Below are 24,842 nucleotides of genomic sequence, written 5' to 3'. Positions count from 1 at the left end.
GTGGGAGTGGGAGAAGAGTGGGAGAGAGTGGGAGTGGGAGAGAGTGGGAGTGGGAGGAGAGTGGGAGTGGGAGAGAGTGGGAGTGGGAGAGAGTGGGAGAGAGTGGGAGAGAGTGGGAGTGGGAGAGAGTGGGATGAGAGTGGGAGAGAGTGGGAGAGAGTGGGAGTGGGGGAGTGGGAGAGAGTGACACTCATAAATCTGCCTGGCGATGTACCAGGATGACTCGGCTCTGTTGGATATTTTGAGTAATGTATGCTAATGATTGATCATACGTTCACTGCTACAAGCATGAAACTAGAAATAAAGATAAGACAATGTACATAGCCTACAGGTAGGACTACTTCAAAACTATCAGCAATTTGCAAGAATGGTTTGAACAATTCCTTTGTATATAAGCAAATTACAAAGTCCTTATCAACATGTCAGTTTAATCTAGTCTATGTTCAATTCGTAGCAGCGGGCATAACCTACCTTTCACAAACAAAACTCGAAACGAGATGTCACTGCGTCTGGAAATTGATCTTGACGTTGTCCCCCAACACAGGGCGAATCATCAGTGAAAAACATTCACACTTTTTAACTCGATTAATAAAATCCTAAAAGCAAAAACAAGAACATTTCGGCTCCTCTACCGAACACGGCAGCTCGCTCTCTACTCGGTGATCCACGCGCAGCCATCATCCGGTAAAAAGAATGACAGGTTTGAATAGTGAACAACATTCCTCCTCGATGTTAGTGACTTTTAAATGAGACTGCGCATCCTAGCCTCTCTCTCTCTCTCTCTCTCCCTCTCTCTATATCTCTCTCTCTCTCTCTCTCTCTCTCTCTCTCTCTCCTCGCTCTCTACTCTCTCTCAATCTCTCTCTCTCCCTCTCTCTCTCTCTCTCTCTCTCTATCTCTCTCCCTCTCTCTCAATCTCTATCTCTCTCTCTCTACCTCTCTCTCTCTCTCTCTCTCTACCTCTCTCTCTCAATCTCTCTCTCTCTCTCTCTCTCTCTCTACCTCTCTCTCTCTCTCTCTCTCTCTCAATCTCTCTCTCCCTCTCTCTCTCTCAATCTCTCCCTCAATCTCTCTCTCTCTCCCTCTCTCTCTCTCAATCTCTCTCTCTCTATCTCTTTCTCAATCTCTCCCTCTCTCTCTCAATCTCTCCCTCTCTCTCTCAATCTCTCCCTCTCTCTCTCTCAATCTCTCCCTCTCTCTCTCTCTCTCTCTCTCTCTCTCAATCTCTCTCTCTCTCTCCCTCTCTCTCTCTCTCTCAATCTCTCTATCTCTCTCAATCTCTCTCTCTCTCTCCCTCTCTCTCTATCTCTCTCTCTCTCTCTCCCTTTCTCTCTCGCTCTCTACTCTCTCTCAATCTCTCTCTCTCCCTCTCTCTCTCAATCTCTCTCTCTCTCAATCTCTCTCTCTCTCTCCCTCTCTCTCTCTCTCTCTCTCAATCTCTCTCTCTCTATCTCTCTCTCAATCTCTCCCTCTCTCTCTCTCTCTCAATTTCTCCCTCTCTCTCTCTCTCTCTCTCTCAATCTCTCTCTCCCTCTCTCTCTCTCTCTCTCTCAATCTCTCTCTCTCTCTCTCAATCTCTCTCTCTCTCTCCCTCTCTCCCTCTCTCTCTCTCAATCTCTCAATCTCTCGCTCTCAATCTCTCTCTCTCCCTCTCTCTCTCAATCTCTCCCTCTCTCTCTCTCTCTCTCTCTCTCCCTCTCTCTCTCTCTCTCTCTCTCTCTCTCTCTCCCCCCCTCTCTCTCTCTATCTCTCTCTCTCTCTCTCCATGGTGGTAGTCTCTCTCCCGTGAGGGTAACTTTTTACTGGACTATGCGGCGTTTCAACAAACGCAGGAAGTCCAGTAGGAACAATTTCAGGACCATGGAGAGCGATATTTTAACAGAGACTTTTTGACGTCAGCCTGCCTGAATGGACAGCTATATTCTTAAAGGAGTAGTAAAGGGAAAATGCATGTTTAGCCCTGTTTTAAGGTTACTTATGATCATATACAATGGTTCAGATCAAAACGTTGACAAAACTAGCACTTTTGAGAAAGTCTGATAATTGCTGTACCACCGTTTAGGTCATACAATGGATGTGGGTGGGCACCTTGAAAAATCATTCAAAAACATGTTAAACTCTCAATTTCAAAGACAAGAAACTCACCGAGGTGTTAGTTGGCGTTCTGACATGTAATTCGCCGTAAAAAAGGATTCTAGTTCATCTGGAAAGGCTTTTTTAAATATTTAGCATAGAACTATTTAGTCGCAGCACATACGTGTGTAAACTTCCGCAAACTAGGTAGCCTAGCAACATAAACAATAACAATAGCTACCGTAAGTAGTTCCGCTTCCTGAATCCTCTCTGCGGATTGATCTACACATCTACAACGGTCGCTTCAATACAAGTCATGGGATTTCATAAAAGTATCAATAAAACCCTACAGGATTCATACTTTGCGGCGAATTTGATGTCAGAACACCAACCGACACCAATTACCCCCTCGATGAGCTTCTTGTCTTTGAAATCGAGAGTTTTACATGTTTTTGAATGATTTTTCAAGGTGCCCACCCACATCCATTGTATGATCAAAACGGTGTTAGAGCAATTATCAGACTTTCTTTAATTAACATCAGAAACCAACGTCTGCCGGGGGAGAGTCTCGCCAGCACCGACGCGCCGTCAGCGGCACCATGTGAGCGTCACCCCCGCCATCACCATCCAGGGAGAGGAGGTTGAGATGGTGGACTCATCCAAGTTCCTGGGAGAGCACCTGATCAACAAACTGGACTGGGCTGACATCACTGAGGCCCTCTACAGGAAAGGACAGAGCAGACTGTTCTTCCTCAGGAGGCTCAGGTCTTTGATGTGTGTAGCAGACTGCTGAGGATGTTCTACCAGTCTGTGGATGTTCTACCAGTCTGTGGGAGCAGCACACTGTTCTTTACCGTCGCCTGCTGGGGGGGCAACACCAGGTCTGGGGAGACAAGCAAACTGAAGACTGGTTCTTTTTGTGGGGCAACAACAGGACAGCCTGGAGACTGGCAGAGAGGAGGATGAGTGACAAACTGAAGTCCATCCTGGACAACCCCTCCCATCCCCTCTATAACGAGCTGTGGCAGATGGGGAGCACCTTCAGCCACAGGCTCCTCCCACCCAGGTGCACAGGCTCCTCCCACCCAGGTCCACAGGCTCCTCCCACCCAGGTGCACTACGGTTCAGACCTTCCTTTGTGCCAGCAGCCGTGTGTCAAAGGGGTGTGCACGTATGCATGTATGTATACATGTATATTACTAGATACACCTAGACAACCTGTATGTATGCATGTATGTATACTCCTTGACTTACCTACCTGTATAGTTATAGTTAGCCTATATAGCCTATAGTTAGCCTATAAGTTATAGTAGCCTATAAGCCTAACTTAGCCTTAGCCTAGACTGAATGTATGTAGTACATATATATCACCCTTTTATGGGGCGGCTGTAGCTCAGTTGGTAGAGCGGGTCGTTCAATGATCGAAGGGTCAGCGGTTCGAATCCCAGCTCCGACTGTCACCATGTCGAAGTGTCCTTGAGCAAGACACCTAACCCCAAAATTGCTCCCAATGAGCAGGTTAGCACCTTGCATGGCAGCTACTGCCATTGGTGTGTGAATGGGTGAATGAGAGGCCATTGTAAAGCTCTTTGAGTGCCGCTAAGGTGGAAAAGCGCTATATAAGTGTAGTCCATTTACCATTTTATATTATATTCTGCACAGTTACAGTACATATGGATGCACTTAGTCCCTGATATCCCTCTTGTTATGCTGCTACCCCCCCCCCCCCTCCCCTCCCCCCCCTCTCTCTTATCTTGTGTCTTTTTGTGACTCTGTATCGAGTGCTTCTTCTCTTTCCAACCTTTCTGTAATTTCCAGCTGATAAAATGCCAAATTTCCCCCTGGGGGGATCAATAAAGTATCTTATCTATCTATACACACACACACGCACACACACACACACGCACACACACACACACACACACACACACACACAAAAGACAAACACTCCTTCTCTGTTCCCCGATATCCCCAGATGGCTCCTTGTCTTTGGCTTCATTACTATTGCGGACACAGATGGAGCTTCCGCACCACAATCAATACTCCTCCATTAAGGTGATGAAGAGCTTGTCTTCCTACTGGCCAAGACATCCAGAGTCACAGAACTGCTCGTCTTCTGCTCCCTGGCCAAGACATGCTCCCAAAGACCCAGACTTGTCTAATAGTAGTTCTCCCTGGTCAAGACATGCTCCCAAAGACCCAGACTTGTGTAATAGTAGTTCTCCCTGGTCAAGACATGCTCCCAAAGACCCAGACTTGTGTAATAGCAGTGCTCCCTGGTCAAGACCGACCCCCAGACCAGCTCTGCCAGGGCTCTGATAAAGAGAAGGCCAGATTTACAGGACCACGGCACCCTCCATACCCTGGTGGACAACTATTGCATGTATGTAACTGCCTTACACTTAGATGTTGAAAATAAGAAAATACGAATTTATTTCTTACGATTATAATCGTTTTGAATGGTGATTGGTTGTTGAATGATGAACAAGATGACTAAAAAAAAGTAGAAGTCTAGAATGTAGGCTAATTGATGTTATATTTCATAGATTTTATAATGATGTGATAAACATAGGCCTACATACTTATTTAAAACAAATGGGATGTGTTTGGTGTGTCTCTAACATCCTACACTTCCTAAATAGTAAACTGGAAGGATGCGTCAAACGGGTTAATTCCAACCAGCTTTCGGCCAATCAGCGTTCGTTCCCCCGGAAATGTCATAGAAAGAGTCGCCTGGAAACTTTGCTGCTGATTCGTTGTTGACTGCAGCTGAGCAGCATATCAGACTTGACCGATATGGAAGAAAACCAGACGCCATCCGTGTGAGTTTGTGTCCAAATATACACGTTATGACTAGTTTTCATTTGTGTTTACCGTATTGAAACGACAAGAAATGTGGCCGTATCGCGTTTGATCAAGTCCCGTTCTAAGATAGATACTCAGTTCAAAGTTTGCTAAAGAGCGAAGTGTTGATCAAGTAGAAAATGCAATTGTGATGATAATGAACAGTAAGAACACGTTTCTGAGAGCAAGTTACAGTCCAGTCCGTGTGTGTGACCGACTACTGCACTCCATTGCAATACGCGTGTCCTGCCAACTCTGTCCACCAAACTTCTGAGTTTATTTATTCCTAAGTTTCATAAAAAGCTACAATCGACATTATACTGTAACCTACAACAATACTTGTTGGGTTTAGCATATTGGTTTGAGACTTAGAGATTGTGAAGAAGAAATTTCACAGAACCTGTCACACAGAATTTGACTCCAACACATGCATGCAGTGGGCGACACAGGAACACACACACATTAGGTGGGCTGGTGAAATGAGTTCTCTACCTTTGACCCATCCTGTGCTGTCCCTCCAAGGGCCACCAGGAGCCGTGGGCACCTGCAGGAGCCACGCCCAGGGACCAATCACAGCGCTCGGTCCAATCCTGGTCAGGGAGGGACAGGAGAGCATCTGTTCTTCTGCGTGTGTTTCATATTGGGGTTCTATGTTGAGGGAACCTGAGTGAGCGCCAGGGAGAACTCCACACAGAAATGCCCTGGCGATAGCGCCATGTGGGAATCGAACCCAGGACCTTGTTGCTGTGAGGCAGCGGTGTAACGCACCGAGCCACCGTGAACAGACCAACATGTTACAAATCTCACTGACTCAAGTTTGTCACCTTTCCTGTAAAACCAGTTATTACAAAACGCTTCTAAATGGCATGCAGCTCTTGAGGTGCATTTCATCACCAGCAGCATTCTGTAGTCACCACACCCAGAGAGCAGCAGCATACTGTAGTCACCACACCCAGAGAGCAGCAGCATACTGTAGTCACCACACCCAGAGAGCAGCAGCATACTGTAGTCACCACACCCAGAGAGCAGCAGCATACTGTAGTCTACTGAGTCACCACACCCAGAGAGCAGCAGCATACTGTAGTCACCACACCCAGAGAGCAGCAGCATACTGTAGTCTACTGAGTCACCACACCCAGGGAGCAGGCTGCTCACCCACCCTCTCACTGTTACTATCTCCACTCGGGCTGCACAATTAATCGTGAATTAATCGAAATCGCGATTATGACCTCTGCGATTAACTAATCGCAAAAGGCTGCAATTAATGTGATTAATAATTTTGCTTTGAATTGAGTGTGCTAGGACTACACGGACGAATCACAGGCGCTTATGCTGTCTGACCAATCACGTGCGTTCCCGCTGAGTGCGCTGTGCACAGCAATTTCACTGAGAAGACAGATAAGCAGTAGGTCAAGACAAGTGTCACAAGAGTACCCGCAGACGTGAGTAGTGAAAAAATGAGTGAAAACGAGGTCAGTGAGTTAGTAGCAAGAAAGGGATCAACGTCCGTGATTTGGGAGCATTTTGGTTATTATATATTAATATTATATATTAAATATTAATCGCAATTATTAATCGCAATTACCATTTTTAAGCAAATAATCGCAATTATTATCTTTTGTCATAATCGTGCAGCCCTAATCTCCACCTCTAGGCCCTCTGCTATCTCTGCTCAGACAACTGAGAAATAGAGACATCATTATCTGAATAATCATTTATCATTTTCCAAGTCCTTAGTTTCACATTATTTTGCAGGATAAGCAGTTAATGGCTGGGCATATGGCAGTAGGCGAATTGGCGCTTAATAGATTCTTCCTGAGGGATTATAATCTGCTGTGGTATTTCTCTACAGAGGGATTATAATCTGCTGTGGTATTTCTCTACAGAGGGATTATAATCTGCTATCAAATCAAACTTTATTTATATAGCGCATTTCATACACAAAGGCCACACAATGTGCTTCCCAGAAAGAAAGGAGGGAGAGATTGTAAATACTGATCCTACCCCCAATTTTCCAGAGGGAAGAAAATAACCAGTTGACTCATTTGAGCTGTAAAAACCCGTCCCTGCCCTCTCAACCAGGGGACCGATCAAGCTCCTGGAAAATGTTTAGCTGTATTAACTATATCATATGAACATATTACAGAGCACATATGCACAGTATAAATACTACATTATAAGAGACATAACACTATCAAAAAATTTGGAGTGAATACATAATACAAATTTAACCTGAATTGCAGGTAATGTTAGCTATATCCCAGTAAAGTGTTCTCAACATGCACTCTCTCACTGGTGCTGGGAGTTGGTCTTTAAACATTCTCATAGAAGAAACACATTCACTCCCACACTCATTTTACTCTGCTTTTATTGTCAACGTTTCGGCTTTAGGCCTTTCTCAAGACAAATCATCAGCTATATCCCAGTAACCCATTATAGGATGTATAACACGTAATAAGACACACAGAAAAGTAATTTAGCAACAAGCTCCTAGAAAATATTGAGTTAACTAGACATTACAACCAGGCGGAAGTGAGAAAGTGCAGAGAACAAAGTGGAGCAATGACTTGATTATGACTATTTATCTACAGAGGGATTATAATATGCTGGGGTATTTCTCTACAGGGGGATTATAATCTTGTGGTATTTCTCTACAGAGGGATTATAATCTGCTGTGGTATTTCTCTACAGAGGGATTATAATCTGCTGTGGTATTTCTCTACAGAGGGATTATAATCTGCTGTGGTATTTCTCTACAGAGGGATTATAATATGCTGGGGTATTTCTCTACAGGGGGATTATAATCTGCTGGGGTATTTCTCTACAGGGGGATTATAATCTTGTGGTATTTCTCTACAGAGGGATTATAATCTGCTGTGGTATTTCTCTACAGAGGGATTATAATCTGCTGGGGTATTTCTCTACAGAGGGATTATAATCTGCTGTGGTATTTCTCTACAGGGGGATTATAATCTGCTGGGGTATTTCTCTACAGGGGGATTATAATCTGCTGTGGTATTTCTCTACAGAGGGATTATAATCTGCTGTGGTATTTCTCTACAGAGGGATTATAATCTTGTGGTATTTCTCTACAGAGGGATTATAATCTTGTGGTATTTCTCTACAGAGGGATTATAATCTTGTGGTATTTCTCTACAGAGGGATTATAATCTTGTGGTATTTCTCTACAGAGGGATTATAATCTTGTGGTATTTCTCTACAGGGGGATTATAATCTTGTGGTATTTCTCTACAGGGGGATTATAATCTTGTGGTATTTCTCTACAGAGGGATTATAATCTGCTGTGGTATTTCTCTACAGAGGGATTATAATCTGCTGTGGTATTTCTCTACAGAGGGATTATAATCTTGTGGTATTTCTCTACAGAGGGATTATAATCTTGTGGTATTTCTCTACAGAGGGATTATAATCTTGTGGTATTTCTCTACAGGGGGATTATAATCTTGTGGTATTTCTCTACAGAGGGATTATAATCTGCTGTGGTATTTCTCTACAGAGGGATTATAATCTGCTGTGGTATTTCTCTACAGAGGGATTATAATCTTGTGGTATTTCTCTACAGGTCGGTATGGTTGTGTATGCGGGGGACATTGGTGTGTGTGCTGTCCGTCCTCCTGGCGTTGTTCTGCAGCCTGGACGTGTGGTACTTCCTGCGTGCGGCGGCGGCGGTGGTCCAGGCGTGGTTCCAGCCCGTGGTCAGGGACGTCCTGGGCGAGCAGAGCGTGTCGGGCCGCGTCCTCCCTCACGACATGGACCTGGGCCACATGAACAACGCCCGCTACCTGCGCGAGTGCGACTTCGCCCGCTTCTCCCTCTACACGCGGAACGGCGTGTTCAAGGCCACCCGTGCGCTGGGCGCCGCCATGGTGGTGGGGGCGACGACCATCCGCTACCGCCGGGCGCTGTGCGTGGGCGAGGGCTTCGAGCTGTGCAGTCGCATCGTGGCCTGGGACGATAAGTCCTTCTACCTGGAGCAGAGGTTCGTGTCCCAGAAAGACGGCCTGGTTTCCGCGGTGATGCTCTGCAAACAGAACGTGATGCGCAGCAGTCCAGATAAGATCCTGCGCTTCCTGTGTCAGAGGAAGGTAAGAGGCTTTTTACCCACAGCTCACCCACATGGGCCGTAGAAATGATCCCTCGGCTGATGGTTTGTATCGTGTGTGTGCGTGTGTGTGTGTGTATGCATTAGTGCACTTTTACATATATTTCTATTTTTATTATTTATCTACTTTTCTATTTTATTATTGGAGCCCCGTTAGGTGTGAGTTTTAATTTAGTTGTACCAGCAATGTTACAATGACAATAAAGGAAATCTGTAATCTGTGTGTGTGTGTGTGTGTGCGTGCGTGTGCGTGTGCGTGTGTGTGTGTGTGTGCGCGCGCAGGTGGAGTGCCCTGACTACCCTGAGGACCTGAAGCATTGGATCAGTTTCATCTCCGCCAGTAGCCAGGCCTTGAGAGCAGAGAGCGGGCTAGAGGAGAAGGACAAGTGATACCAGCACAGGACAAGTGATACCAGCACAGGACAAGCTTCCAGCCTCCTACCAGTGCTCTAACACCTTGGTTCCTCACGTCTTAACACAGTCATACACACACACACACACACACACACACACACACACACACACTTGCACAGTTTCCTATTTGAGAGAGACTTTAATACACGGGTGCTTTTCCATGTGTAAATGAACATACTGTATGATATGGGTAATCACCCATTGTAGGTTTATAATTCACCTTGTGTTTGTGACTGTTGATGTTTATGGCTGTTGATGGCTACTGCCCTTATGATGTGAATTGTATTCATGTGAAAGTGGGTGGACTCAACGGATTAATTGCTGTGAATAAAATGATTTTGGTTTACACTGAATCATCTGCCTTCCGTTTAATGGTATTGATGACTGAATAAGAATGATATAAATGAAGGAAGATTTCAGCTTTGCTCATTGCGTGTCAACATCTCATTTTGGGATTATTTATTTTATTTGTATTTTATTTAACCGGTATTTTCTTATGCGTGTCAGATGTTTAATCTTTGCACCTAGTAACGTCAGGAGTCAGGACAGTGTAGACGTGTTTTCCACCAATGGGATGTGAGTACGATGATAGGGCCGGAAGTGAGCACACCAATGGGATGTGAGTACGATGATAGGGCCGGAAGTGACGCATCTACAGATTGTACCGGCGTCTTCACTTCACTACATTTGGAAAGGCGCGGTGAGTAAAAAATACACCACTTGAAATAAAAAACAGTCGATCGAGATTTCATAATTATATCCAGAAAAAGATTACTTAATCAGTGTTCATGAAAAAATGGCGCAAGACCTAGAATTACAGCCGCAATAGCTAGCAAAAGCCAGCTAGCATGCTCACACTGCACGGTAGTGGAAAGAAAGATGTAATATTACAATTCATTTAGGAAAGGTCGAGATTCCCCCTACGGATCAGAATAAGATGTTTGATATATCGTGGTTGAAATTAAATTTGAGTTGATCGCACATTTAAAAAAAAATGTCATAAAATGACTTCTTATGTCATTGATGAGGTCAACTGTAATACGTGAAGTAGGCCCAGGTGATGAAATGGTCTAAATCCCCCTATAAGCCTTGAGCAATTTTCATTGATTATTTCCATCAAACTGCTCCACTGAACTGATGGAGACTCTGGATTATCCTAGAAAGCCTTGGACACCAGATATGCAGTATTAACATTTAAAGCTGTGTTCTCCTGTTTCAGAAGCATGTTGCTGTGGGTGCTGGCGCTGCTCCTCCTGCTGTTCTGCAGTCTGGATGTGTGGTACTTCCTCCGGGGCGCGGCGGTGGCCATCCAGGCCTTCTTCCAGCCCCGCATCTGGGACGTCCTGAAGGAGCAGACGGTGGTGGGCAGAGTGCTTCCCCACGACCTGGACTACATGGGTCACATGAATAACTCACGCTACCTGAGGGAGTGTGACTTTGCCAGGTTCCACTACTACTCGCGGAACGGCTTATTCAAGGCCACCCGTGTCCTAGGGGCCACCATGGTGGTGGGGGCCTCCACCATCCGCTACCGACGCTCCTTGGCGTTCGGGGAGGCGTTCGAGATACGGACCCGCATCCTGGCCTGGGACGACAAGTCGTTCTACGTGGAGCAGCGGTTCGTCTCCAAGAGGGACGGCTTCGTCTCGGCCGTCATGCTCTGCAGGCAGAACGTGGTGCACGGATCCCCGGAGAAGATCATGGAGCACCTGTGCAAGACCAAGGTTCGACAGGGCAGGAGAGGAGAGGGGAGGCCTTGTCTGCGCTCTGTATTCAACTCATTTGTCTCCTAACACGTGTGTGTGTGTGCGTGTGCGTGTGTGTCTGTTTGTGTGTGTGTGTCTGTCTGTCTGTGTTTGCGTATGCGTGCGTGCGTGCGTGTGTGTGCGTGTGCGTGTGCGTGCGTGTGTGTGTGCGCTGCAGGTGGAGTGCCCTGACTACCCTGAGGACCTGAAGCATTGGATCAGCTACATCTCCGCCAGTAGCCAGGCCTTGAGAGCAGAGAGCGGGCTAGAGGAGAAGGACAAGTGATACCAGCACAGGACAAGTGATACCAGCACAGGACAAGAAATGACCTGCTGTCCCCTCCAACTCATATCATGCACGCTCCCACTGTATACACACTGATATCATTATTACCTTCCACTTAGAGTAAACCAACCTTTGTAGTATATCTTATAGGACCGTATTCCATACAGTTTGTGAGTTAATAAGCAGGAATACTGCTGCAACCGATGATGAACGTAAAGACTTTAGTGTTATGAAATGAATACTTTGCACTGGGAACAAGGTACGGTCAATGAGCTGCTGGTGAGTCAACCAAACTCACACGACTGAACGGCTGCTTCAGTCAGAAAGAAGGGATGATGACTGTGGAGAAAGAGCCATGCCCACGCCCCCAGTATCGAAAACATGGCCTTTAAGGGGTGGAAGTCAAATCTTCACTTGGGGTTAGCATGCAGAAGAATTAATGCTATTCTATCGACATCAGTTGCATGCTAGTTAGAAAAAGTTTTAAGTTACATGCATGCCATGTATCTCGAGTTAGATTCTTCCCTAAATGATTTTAGTCTGAACTCACAAAGGACAATCATTTCATTATTCTGTACACGCAAGCAATCTGAAATGAAAAGAGCCCTTTCATATTTGAATGAAACACCCTTTAGAAACTTTATAGTGAGGACAACCTAAGTATATATTCATATGTTCAGAGCATTTCCTAACATGTTGCACTAATGTCTGGTTTGAGTGTCTGAAATGAAATGATTTACTTTCGTCACACACTGGATGCACCGAAGCTGTATTGTACCTGTGCGTGGCCAAAGCAATGTGCAATGTTCAATATGAAATGACCTATGAACTACCTTTTATTTTATTTATTTTAATTGTTTTTTAAAAGGATATCTTCTGTTTACTTGAAGTTTTGAGAGTGATATAATTATGTTATAATTTATTTATGATAAATGGGAAATGTACTATTTCACAAATGCATTGTATTTATTTTCTAATTGTATATAGGCTATATACACTGTATCAAAAGTGAATGCATAATCATAACTGGAATTAGGAGGAATGTCAATTCTGTACATTTGAATAAAGCACCATTCCATTGAGCCATAGTGTGGAATCTGGATTTGCTCACTTTTATGTACTAATAATGCCATAACACCCCCTCGACATGATTTCAACCAGTTTTCCTTCACGGTCAATATCGCCACCTAGTGTCACCTCATAAAAAAACAGGTTATGTCCACCTTAGAGGTTTTGTTAAAGTATAATAGGGAAACAACTCGAGTTGTTTGGAGTCAGTGTTCAGTCTGAATGTGGGGAAGTTTCGTGCTCTTTCATCCATTCAATAATATTCAGGTTTAGTTTCTCTGGACTGTTTGGTCTCCTAGCCACGCCCTTCTCTGACGCTTGTTTCTGGCCCCTCCCACCACCCTCCCTTCCTGTAAACAAACCAGCTGCTGTTTCCGGTTACCTTCCAAGTTATTTAATTTCACTGCTGACATTTCCTAGCCCCTAAGATGGCTCAGGCGGGGCTCGTCCTCGACAAGGACCAGTTCAACTGCTCGATCTGTCTGGATGTCCTGAAGGACCCCGTGACCATCCCGTGTGGACACAGTTACTGCTCCGGCTGTATCAGGAGCTACTGGGAGGATGACTACATGGGGGTGTGCTGTCCCCAGTGCAGACAGACCTTCAACCCCAGGCCCCTGCTGGGCAGGAACACCATCCTATCCGACGTGGTGGAGAGGTTCAAGAAGACAAGTCTCCAGTCTGAATGCGCCACCACGCCGGGGAGCCACGCCGGACCGGAGGACGTGGGATGCGACGTGTGTCCCGGGAGGAAACACAAGGCTGTGAAGTCCTGCCTGGTCTGCCTGGCCTCGTACTGCCAGACCCACCTCCAACCCCACTACGACTCACCGGCCTTCAAGAAGCACAGACTGGTCGGGGCCTCCAAGAAGCTCCAGGAGACCATCTGCCCTGATCACGACAAGCTGCTGGAGTTCTACTGTCGCACTGACCACAAATGCATCTGTTACCTTTGCTTAACGAATGAGCATAAAGGCCACGACACAGTTTTAGCTGAGACAGAAATACAGGAGAGACAGGTGAGACTCTGACTGACCTGTCACCCCTGGCCGGTTTGTTGTGGTCACCTTTAGAGATAAGCGTTGGAGAGCTGGTCCATTACAAATTCTATGTACCAAGTTAATATTGTACAAGGACATTTTGTTCTAATAGATATTGGACAGAAGAGAATAGGCTAAAGTTAAGGTTGGTGTCAGCTGGGTCTTTGATCATGGTTTCCTCTCATGTGAGAAAGTTGATGATTCTACGTCTTAGTTGAAGCATTGTTTTTGACCATGTGACACGGCCAAGCCGCTCTCACACTGATCAGCTTATCCGAATGGATTGATCTGTATTGATGACTGGTGGTGGTAACTTAAATTGTTAAGAGTCCAGCATGGGTTATGTAAGTTCTTTTGAAATGGACTACAACTCCCAGGTGTGTGCCTAACTCGTCTGTACCCTCAGACTCAGCTCGGGGAGCTGCAGAGGAGCTCCCAGCGACGGATCCAGGTGAGGGAGAAGGAGGTGCAGGAGCTGAGACAAGCCATCGCCTCCCTCAGCGTGAGTACCCCTAACCCCTACCCCTAACCCCTAACCCTAACCCCTAACCCTACCCCTAACCCTACCCCTAACCACTAACCACTAACCACTAACCCTACCCCTAACCCTACCCCTAACCCCTACCCCCTACCCCCTAACCCCTACCCCTACCCCTACCCCTAACCCTACCCCTACCCCTACCCCTAACCCCTACCCCCTAACCCCTACCCCTACCCCTAACCCCTAACCCCTACCCCTAACCCCTAACCCCTACCCCAACGGAGGGCACAGGAACGCAGATGGATACAAACATTACATACAATAACACCCGGAGGCCTGAATGAAAAACTTTAATCATACATACAACAGGCCCCCCTGAGAGGGGAAGTGACAACAGAACAATAAGTAATACAAACCGGATTCATTCTCAACATAACTACCCTCTGCTTACCTATACTCTTACCTTGTCTGGGGCCACTAACATTCATGTTTTTATGCTTTTATATGTATATTTATATGTGTGATGTTTTACCTTGTGTGGATGCATGTATTTATGGTTTTATAGCACTTATATTTATCTTCTTATAGCACTTATTTACGTTTAGCACTTATTTTACTTAGCACTTGGGAGATCTGGCATCTCCCCCTGCATGGTTTTACCCCCACTACTAACCCCTGACAGCACTTATACCCCTGTGCCCCCCCTTTCCCATAGCTTCCTACAGTAGCCCTACACAACATTACACCACTGACCTGTGTCACAGCCCCTTCCTCGGGGGTCTGTACCCAACACATCATACAAATTCGCATAAAAGCATACACATAACCCAAAGCCTTAAAAACGTACACATAGTCACAATGCATCACTCACCCATTCATGACCTCCCGGGAACCATAACACACCATACACACACTATAAAAGAACACACATATACACAGACTAACACAATAACTACAGACACATAGCCAGAACTGATTACCCACCTACATCATGGCCTCCGGGAACCACAGAACAACATATATGACCTGTAAAAGAACACACGTACACATAGTAAAACACAATAAATACACACACATAGTCAGAACTGATTACTCACCCACAATATGATCCTTGGACACCACAGCACACCATACACATCCTGTAAAAGAGCACACACATAGTCTACCACAGTAAATACACAACACATAGTTGGGGAGGGAATAATGCGGCAGGCCAGTGCACCACAGACAAACCAGTCGTTTCAAGCCCAACCCAACACAAATCCCTAACCCTACCCCCTACCCCCTAACCCTACCCCTAACCCTAACCCCTAACCCCTACCCCTACCCCTACCCCTAACCCCTATCCCTACCCCTAACCCCTACCCCTACCCCTATCCCTACCCCTACCCCTACCCCTACCCCTAACCCCTACCCCTAACCCCTACCCCTACCCCTAACCCCTATCCCTACCCCTAACCCCTACCCCTACCCCCTACCCCCTACCCCTACCCCCTACCCCCTACCCCTACCCCCTAACCCCTACCCCTACCCCTATCCCTACCCCTACCCCTAACCCCTACCCCTACCCCTACCCCTAACCCCTATCCCTACCCCTAACCCCTATCCCTATCCCTACCCCTACCCCTAACCCCTACCCCTACCCCTACCCCTACCCCTAACCCCTAACCCCTAACCCCTACCCCTAACCCCTAACCCCTAACCCCTAACCCCTACCCCTAACCCCTACCCCTATCCCTACCCCTACCCCTACCCCTAACCCCTACCCCTAACCCCTACCCCTAACCCCTAACCCCTAACCCCTACCCCTAACCCCTAACCCCTAACCCCTAACCCCTAACCCCTAACCCCTAACCCCTAACCCCTACCCCTATCCCTACCCCTACCCCTAACCCCTACCCCTAACCCCTATCCCTACCCCTACCCCTACCCCCTAACCCCAACCCCACACGACAGGGCCCGACAACACGGAGGAACAACCAGGCGCTCGGAAAGGGGGATAAATTGTTGGTGTTGTAGGTGCTCTTGGATCTCAGGGAATGGAGGCAATTTCACAACAGAATAGTCGATCCAGGCACTCAAATCAAGTATTCGGCAGGGATGTGATGATGTTTAGAAGCCTTTAATGTGTCGGGTTTACATCATTTAAAATATCGGCATGTTTTGACCATGTAAACCCGACACATTAAAGGCTTCTAAACATCATCACATCCCTCCGAATACTTGATTTGAGTGCCTGGATGGACTTTTCTCTTTTGAAACGACGGGGTCTGGTTTTAAACCCTGAGTGCGTCAGCAGCCTCTAGCCAGGCGTGTGTCTGAGGTCGCTACGGTCATCTCTCCCCAGCGCTCAGCCCGCGCCGCCGTGGAGGACAGCGAGGAGGCCTTCTCCCAGCTCATCCGCTCCATCGAGCTGAAGAGGTTCGAGATGAGGGAGCTGATCCGGGTGCAGGAGGAGAGGGCGGTGAAGGAGGCGCAGGGGCTTCTGGGTAAGCTGGAGCAGGAGATGGCGGAGCTGAGGAAGACGGACGCCGAGCTGGAGCGGCTCTCGCACACGGAGGACCACGTCCACTTCCTCCAGGTAACACACACGCACACACACAAACACACACTCACACACAAACACACACACACACACACGCACACACACACACGCACACACACAAACACACACTCACACACAAACAAACACACACACACACACACACACACACAAACACGCACACACACACACACACACACACACACACACACAAACACACCTGTTTGCTCCATGGGTTCAAATCCTGACCCTTTAGACCACGTGTTCCTCTACGTGTTCCTCCTGTCTCTGGCCTCTCATCTGGGCTCCCTAATGAATGTGCTGTTGCATTTCATAATGTATTTATACTCTGTCCATTTCACCAGCCTAGTTACTCAAACACTTACATGTCCCCGTGCGCGTCTGTCTGTCTGTGTCCAGAGCTGCCAGTCTCTCAGGACGTCCCCTGCGCTGGGAGACCTGCCTGCTGTGAACTTTGACCCCAACTTCACCTTTGTGTCGGTGATGACAGCGGTGTCAGATTTCAGAAGCCTGCTGGAGGAGGTCTGCCAAGGAGGGTTCGTCAGCATCTATGAGAAAGGTAGAGGATTCTGGGATACCAGGGTAGAGGATTCTGGGATACCAGGGTAGAGGATTCTGGGATACCAGGGCTGCGTTTCGAATCGCATACTACCCTACTATATAGTATGCCAAAACAGGATGTAGTATGTCCCAATACATAGTATGCCACATGCAGTATGTAAATACCAGGATTTCCTACTACATCCGGTCGTATTTTGCAGTATGCAAGCCAGCAGGCTCTTCTGGCTATTCTGACCCACAATCCTGTGCGCAGCGGAAATGTGCGTCACATGTGCGAGTCGTGACAGCTGTAGACGAAGGTCGCGTTATGGACAGCGACGGATGTGGGCAAATTTCAAGGCGCAATGTTATGACAAGGTAGTATGTCCCAATTGGATGCCTACTGCTTGCAAAGTACGTACTTTCTAAGGGCAGCTGTAGTACGTACTGGTAGTAAGAAGTAGAAGTATGCGATTTGGAACGCAGCCCAGGGTAGAGGATTCTGGGATACCAGGGTAGAGGATTCTGGGATACAAGGGGAGATGTTTGGGATTCTACGGCAGAGAAGTCTGGGGCTGCGTTCTGAATTGCATACTTCTACTTTTTACTACTAGCACCTACTACAGCTGCCCTTACAAAGTACGTACCTAGCATGCAGTGTGCATACACATGGGACATTTGAGCCTACTTCAAGCTAAGTACCATAGAATGCATTTCTCACCAGCCAGAAGTGATTATAAAGCAGGCTCATTTTGGCGCTCGACTGTTAATGTCGTTGTCACTCATATGAAAAATCTTACTTGGTTTAGTTTAGATTTCAAGAACACGCTGAGTGGTCGGTCAAGCTGGTTTCAAACAAAGACAATAGGTTTATTCTGATGTTTACGGTTTGCAAAGCGGACTCTGAAAACAGGAAGTGCTTCCTCAGCCAGAGTGGTGTTTCTGGCTCGGGAGTGATATCTTATAACGTGAGAAAGGAAGTGACATGCAGTTTCAGGATGAAGAGGACAGGGATGTCACACAGAAGCAATTTGTAGTTTTAACAGACTGATTCTAGGGGAACGAACTACAAAGTTAGAACAGTCAGGTAGGAAAACAGAAAAGAACAACTTGTGTGGCTAACATTAGTGAGACTGTAATTTCATCCACACTCACTTTACGTTTTTACATTTTATTCAGGCAAGAGAGTAAACATGTAGATTAGGCAACCGATACGTGGACTGTTTATCCAAATAACCCGTTTCCAAACCTGTTCTGTTACATCAGAGGAAAAACAAACAAATGTTTAGTTATGAAGCTAGAAACTGGGAGGCAGTCAAATAACGTATCCAACAAGCTTAACATTTATTTGGGACCACATAGCTGGCAGAACCAGTTTGTCGGCATTTCCTTTTGACAACGGATGCATTTATAATGCTGCTGATACTAGAAATACAGATAGAAGCACTCATGTGATTCTACTTCCTCATCACTGCGTGTCCACGCACCGTCAGCTGTCTGGGTCCTCAGCTGCTCATTGGATGACCCTGTCCACGCACCGTCAGCTGTCTGGGTCCTCAGCTGCTCATTGGATGACGCTGTCCACGCACCGTCAGCTGTCTGGGTCCTCCCAGCTGCTCATTGGATGACCCTGTCCACGCACCGTCAGCTGTCTGGGTCTCTCAGCTGCTCATTGGATGACGCTGTCCATGCACCGTCAGCTGTCTGGGTCCTCAGCTGCTCATTGGATGACCCTGTCCACGCACCGTCAGCTGTCTGGGTCCTCAGCTGCTCATTGGATGACCCTGTCCACGCACCGTCAGCTGTCTGGGTCTCTCAGCTGCTCATTGGATGACCCTGTCCACGCACCGTCAGCTGTCTGGGTCCTCAGCTGCTCATTGGATGAGAGAAATCTTCGCTGTGTAGAGGATTGTGGGTAGAATAGCCAGAAAAACATGCATACTGAAAAATGTGACCGGATGCAGCAAGTCATCCTGGTATTTTTTGCATGCTACATTTGTCCGTACTATGTGTTGGGGACTTTTTTTTTTTTTACATAATATAGCATGGAAGTATGCTATAGTATGGAAGTTCCATACTATATAGTATGCCAAAAAGGGATGTGATATTCTGACCCACAATCCTATGCGCAGCACAGTCACGAGCGCGTCGCGCCGTTGGGATCAATCCCAGCTGTGGATGAATGTCGTGTTATGGACTGTGGCGGATGAGGTCAGATTTCAAGGCTCAATGTTATGACAAGGTAGTATGTCCCAATTGGATGCGTACTGCGTGCAAAGTACGTACTTTCTAGGTGCAGCTGTAGTACGTACTGGTAGTAAAAAGTAGAAGTATGCGATTCCGAATGCAGCCTGGGACAGCAGGGCAGAGAAGTCTGGGATACCAGCGCACGGAATTCTGGGATATCAGAACGGATGATTGGGGGCAGGAGAACATGGCAAACAACACATTATTACATGATTCTAATAGAAGCTTTTCTTTTTCAGTACGAGACGTGGCGATAGTAGTATCTCCTAAGACAACTGAAACCACACACCAGAACGTACCAACTGAAATAACACACCAGAACGTACCAACTGACACCGCACACCAGATCGTACCAACTGACACCGCACACCAGAACGTACCAACTGAAACCGCACACCAGATCGAATCCACTCAAGGTGAGTCGATACGGAATGGAAAGGAGCAGATCTAGACATTGATAAGAGACACTTTGTTGTTGTTTTTGTTGTTATTAAATAAGTGTAACATGTTGAGGTCTGTGTTTCAGATAGCACATGAAACATGTAGAGAAGTCAAAGTCAAACAACAAACCAAAGAGATATTCCATGTCAAGGATTGTTTACTCTGTGATGCCATCTAGCTAGCCAGGACATGTTGAAAGATACTGATGTGTCCTCAGTGACTCCGACCCCTGCTGGAGGCCAGAGCTCTCCTGTTCTCAACCCCTTCCTCAACCAAGGAGCTACAGGCCAGACCTTCCTCAGTCAAGGAGCTACAGGCCAGACCTTCGGTGGCTTTGCCTTTTCAACATTTGGTAATGGTAAGTATCTCACCTCAAATAGAAACAGAAGCACCTTCAGCCAAATACGATCATCAGCCCTGTCTCCTCCAGACTGACCTCTGACCTCTGTCCCCTCGTCTGTCCCCTCAGGCTCCAAGCTCTCGGGCCCCAGGCACCGCCCCCTCCAGCGCCGGTCACACCCCCGCAGGAAGTAGCGGGAACCTCGTGACGTCATCACACCCAGTCACGCCGCCACCTCTCCAAGCGCCCGTTCAAGATCCCTTTAAACCGGACGTGTAGAAATGGAATAGATCGCACGCTGTACCAAGCCTGATCGCTTTCAGGAACATGCATGTGCACAACATCACATGCAACATGTGTACAACATCACATGCAATGTTATTATAGTATTCCAGACATTCTTTTAAGGACACTTCCTGTTTTTTTTGTGATAATTACAGTTTTTTTTAAGGTTTTTTTTTTAATCAGAAGAAAATCTAAAGGTTTTGCTAATGTGTAATGACAAATGTAATATATATTACATTAAAGAAAGAGATTGAACTAGGTACGGTTTTTTATAGTTTTATTGTAGATCAGAACACACACACACACACACACACACAGTTTCTGACAACAATGCAATGCTTCTCAGCAGTTCTCCCCCTCCCTTTGAGAGTGTCTGTCTGTCTGCTTTTCTAACTAAGGGCGGTCGAGTGACCTTTGTACAACCTGGGCAAACCGGGTTGACCACACAGCTGTAGCGCTGTAACATGTATTTACTGCATCAGATTATTCATCAAAAACAAATCCTTGATGAATTTTGAGGTTCTTTTTACCCTTTAATAGTTTATGGGAGATGGTTTGCCCTTGCGTGTGCTTCTTCTAACCCGTCCGTTACTCATTTATTTACATTGTCCTGTCTACTCTCTGCTCCTCGCTGGTGATTGGTCGCCTGAGGCTGTGAGGTGAAACAGGAGAACCATTCATCCGCCCTATCACACGCTCACCTGGGGGCCACGCCCATCTATCACACGCTCACCTGGGGGCCACGCCCATCTGTGCTTCCACTGCACTCATACTTCCCGTTCTGAAAGCGCACTTGTTGGTACCTGGGGAAATGGCTGCTACCAGTATTTCTATAGAGCAGGACCAGTTCAGTTGTCCGGTGTGTCTGGATGTGCTCAGGGACCCCGCGACCATCCCCTGTGGGCACAGTTATTGTCTAGATTGTATCGAGGGCTACTGGGACCAGACCAAGCACAAAGGTGTGTTCAGCTGTCCGCAGTGCCGGCAGAGCTTCACCCCGAGGCCGGCGGTCAGCAGGAACACCGTCCTGGCCGAGCTGGTGGAGAAGTTCCAGCGGACCACGTACAGAGCCACGCATGCGCAGCGAGTCTCCCGGCCCGAGGATGTCGTTAAATGCGACGTCTGCCCGGGGAAGAAACACGCGGCTGTCAAGACTTGTCTCGTTTGCCTGGAGTCCTATTGTGAGCCTCATCTGAACGCACACGAGGAACGTTTTGAGGGAAAAGCACACAAAGTGATCCACGGCCTGGGCTCTCTGGAGGAGAAGCTGTGTCCCCATCATGACAAGCTGCTCCGGGTGTACTGTCGGACGGACCAGCAGTGCGTCTGCACCGTGTGTGTGAAGGAGAGACACAGGGACCATGACACCCGCTCAGTGGTGGAGGAGAGGAGAGAACAACAGGTAGCGGGAGATCCTCACGGTCTCCAAGTCAATCAATCAATCAAAGCTTTATTTGTATAGCGCATTTCATACCCAGAGGCAACACAATGCGCTTTACAGAGAACAAGGGAGGAGGGCATACGACCCACTCTCTACATATTCCAGAGGGAAGCAAAAAAAAAAACAGTAATCACCCGGGGGCCAGATAAGTGAGCTGTAAAAATTCTTCCCTGACCCCTCTCAACAAGGCGATCAAGCAAGCTCCTGGAGTATGTTTGTCTACCGGCTAAGAACATTTATAAAGCAATACATTACATTAAATTACATTTTACAAGTCATGCTGATATGGTACATGGGAGAATACTGAGTACTATTACTGGGGTGTGCAGTTGGTTAACTTACAATAAGTACATTTGTCTAGAGTTAGTCGCTTCGGGTAAAAGTGTCGTCTTCATGACTAAAATGTAAACATGCTCATCCCTTCACAGAGGCAGCTGGAGGAGGCGTCGGTCAGGGCCGTACAGGAAGTCCAGGAGATTGAGAAGCAGCTCAGGCAGGTGATCAGATACATCAAGGTGAGTTGTTTCATAAGTGCACCCAAAAGAAAAGATCACATCTATCAGAGATATGAGATAATGTGAGATATGCATTCTATAACCTTATGAACACTAGTATGACCAGCATACTACAACCTTATAACACTATGACCAGCATACTACAACCTTATCACACTATGACCAGCCTACTACAACCTTATAACACTATGACCAGCCTACTACAACCTTATCACACTATGACCAGCATACTACAACCTTATAACACTATGACCAGCATGCTACAGCGCTATCACACTATGACCAGCATACTACAGCGTTATCACACTATGACCAGCATACTACAGCGTTATCACACTATGACCAGCATACTACAGCGTTATCACACTATGACCAGAATACTACAGCGTTATCACACTATGACCAGCACACTACAACCTTATAACACTATGACCAGCGTACTACAGCGTTATCACACTATGACCAGCATACTACAACCTTATAACACTATGACCAGCATGCTACAGCGTTATCACACTATGACCAGCATACTACAGCGTTATCACACTATGACCAGCATGCTACAACCTTATAACACTATGACCAGCATGCTACAGCGTTATCACACTATGACCAGCATACTACAGCGTTATCACACTATGACCAGCATGCTACAGCGTTATCACACTATGACCAGCATACTACAACCCTATAACCAGCGTACTACAGCGTTATCACACTATGACCAGCGTACTACAGCGTTATCACACTATGACCAGCATGCTACAGCGTTATCACACTATGACCAGCATACTACAGCGTTATCACACTATGACCAGCATACTACAGCGTTATCACACTATGACCAGCATACTACAGCGTTATCACACTATGACCAGCATACTACAGCGTTATCACACTATGACCAGCGTACTACAGCGTTATCACACTATGACCAGCATACTACAGCGTTATCACACTATGACCAGCATACTACAGCGTTATCACACTATGACCAGCGTACTACAGCGTTATCACACTATGACCAGCACACTGCGGATGTAGCGGTGGACGAGAGCGAGCGGATGTTCGTCCGGCTGCAGCGCTGCGTTGAGAGGCAGCAGTCCGAGGTGAGGGAGGCGATCAGGGGTCAGGAGAAGACGGCGGTCAGCCGGGCGGAGCGGCTCCTGGAGAGGCAGGGGGCGGAGCTAGCGGAGCTGAGGAGGAGAGACGGCGAGCTGGAACAGCTCTCACACACGGACGACCACATCGCCTTCCTCCAGGTGACACAGGGACGCGCGCTGGGGAGCAATACACCCTTTTCCCAGCAGCCATTTTGATGTCATTGTATGGGAAGCACAGATGTAAGGAATAACATTAATAACATTAATAACATCCCTGTTCCGGGTAGATGGGCCAGGGCCCTGATAGAATAATAACATTAATAACATCCCTGTTCCGGGTAGATGGGCCAGGGCCCTGATAGAATAATAATACATTTTATTTGGTTTGCACTTTACATTTAGAAAAAAATCTCAAAGTGCTATAATACAGGTTAAAAACAATGAAGTAGTTACAGAACTACATGGGGGGACAAAGAAAGACAAGATAAAATGAACAAACAGGCATTTTAAAAACATGATATGGAAAACAAATGCAACCTCATGATATTCTGCTGGCTCAGCAGACACACTAAAGACTGTGGAATGGGACCCCAACTCATTTTATCAATCATCCCTGTGTTTACCCTGCTATGATGTCAAAATGGCTGCTGGGAAAAGGGTCCATTCTGTTGTGGTTTCCAGAGCCAGGGGACAGTGCGTGCTGTCGTTTTATTCTTCCTCGTTGGTATTGTCTCTCCGCAGCGTTGCAGGTCTCTCCACCCGCCTCCGAAGACCGTGGACGCGCAGGGCGTCGGCGCTCAGCCACGCTTCATGCAGAAGGTCGTGAGAGGAGCCGTCGCTGACCTGAGAGACAGACTGAAGGACATGTGTGAGGAAGAGCTCACCAGGATCTCTGAGGGTACTTTGGTTTATTTCGGACATTCTTAATGGACCATAAAAAAGCTGTTTCAAATTGTTTTAAAGTACAGCAAAGAAAAACAAAACAAGAACAAAAACAGCCAAACAAAACATATCAAATGCATTTCACACAATAAAATGTTAAACTATTCTATGTCCAATTCTATGTAATCAGAGTAGCTATTACTAAAAACAATTTCACCTTTTAGGCAGACACTATAGAATAATGAATATTCATGTGTTCATTGTGTGGACAGTGGAAGAGGAGCCGAGATCCCAGCGGGAGACATGTCCTCAAACGGGTCCTCAGACAGGTGGGTGCGGCACTATGGAATTAACACCGTCAGGCCAGTTACATCACATGGTCATTTAGTAGACGCTTTTATCCAAAGCGAC

At 46.8% G+C, this 24,842-nt stretch overlaps 3 protein-coding genes across 3 annotated transcripts in view; all 3 read left to right on the top strand.

The window, feature by feature from the left end:
• Positions 1-4,836: 4,836 nt before the first annotated feature.
• Positions 4,837-9,767, top strand: LOC311316126 (protein THEM6-like). Its single transcript, XM_084446908.1, has 3 exons — positions 4,837-4,895; positions 8,501-9,023; positions 9,323-9,767. The coding sequence occupies exons 1-3, from the start codon at positions 4,870-4,872 to the stop codon at positions 9,428-9,430; spliced, it is 657 nt and encodes a 218-aa protein (XP_084303034.1). The 5' UTR covers positions 4,837-4,869; the 3' UTR covers positions 9,431-9,767.
• A 910-nt stretch (positions 9,768-10,677) lies between these two features.
• Positions 10,678-11,485, top strand: LOC311316128 (protein THEM6-like; the record flags this gene model as incomplete). Its single annotated transcript, XM_084446910.1, has 2 exons — positions 10,678-11,178; positions 11,378-11,485. The coding sequence occupies 2 exons, from the start codon at positions 10,678-10,680 to the stop codon at positions 11,483-11,485; spliced, it is 609 nt and encodes a 202-aa protein (XP_084303036.1).
• A 1,474-nt stretch (positions 11,486-12,959) lies between these two features.
• Positions 12,960-24,842, top strand: part of LOC311316301 (uncharacterized protein) — a gene marked incomplete at its 3' end in the record, with an annotated part of 13,429 nt that continues 1,546 nt past the window's right edge. Inside the window, exons 1-11 of the mRNA XM_084447143.1 lie at positions 12,960-13,572; positions 14,000-14,095; positions 16,422-16,655; positions 17,037-17,196; positions 19,664-19,840; positions 20,083-20,223; positions 20,335-20,395; positions 21,400-21,892; positions 22,360-22,446; positions 23,475-23,708; positions 24,291-24,447. Coding sequence (XP_084303269.1) covers positions 12,982-13,572; positions 14,000-14,095; positions 16,422-16,655; positions 17,037-17,196; positions 19,664-19,840; positions 20,083-20,223; positions 20,335-20,395; positions 21,400-21,892; positions 22,360-22,446; positions 23,475-23,708; positions 24,291-24,447 — 2,431 coding nt within the window. The 5' untranslated portion in view covers positions 12,960-12,981. The remainder of the gene's footprint in view (positions 13,573-13,999; positions 14,096-16,421; positions 16,656-17,036; positions 17,197-19,663; positions 19,841-20,082; positions 20,224-20,334; positions 20,396-21,399; positions 21,893-22,359; positions 22,447-23,474; positions 23,709-24,290; positions 24,448-24,842) is intronic.

The sequence above is a fragment of the Borostomias antarcticus genome (genome assembly GCF_949987555.1).
Source record: "Borostomias antarcticus genome assembly, chromosome: 12".
Lineage (NCBI taxonomy): Eukaryota > Metazoa > Chordata > Actinopteri > Stomiiformes > Stomiidae > Borostomias > Borostomias antarcticus.
The sequence above is the reverse complement of the archived record's forward strand: the minus strand, read 5'-3'. Positions and strand labels throughout refer to the sequence as shown.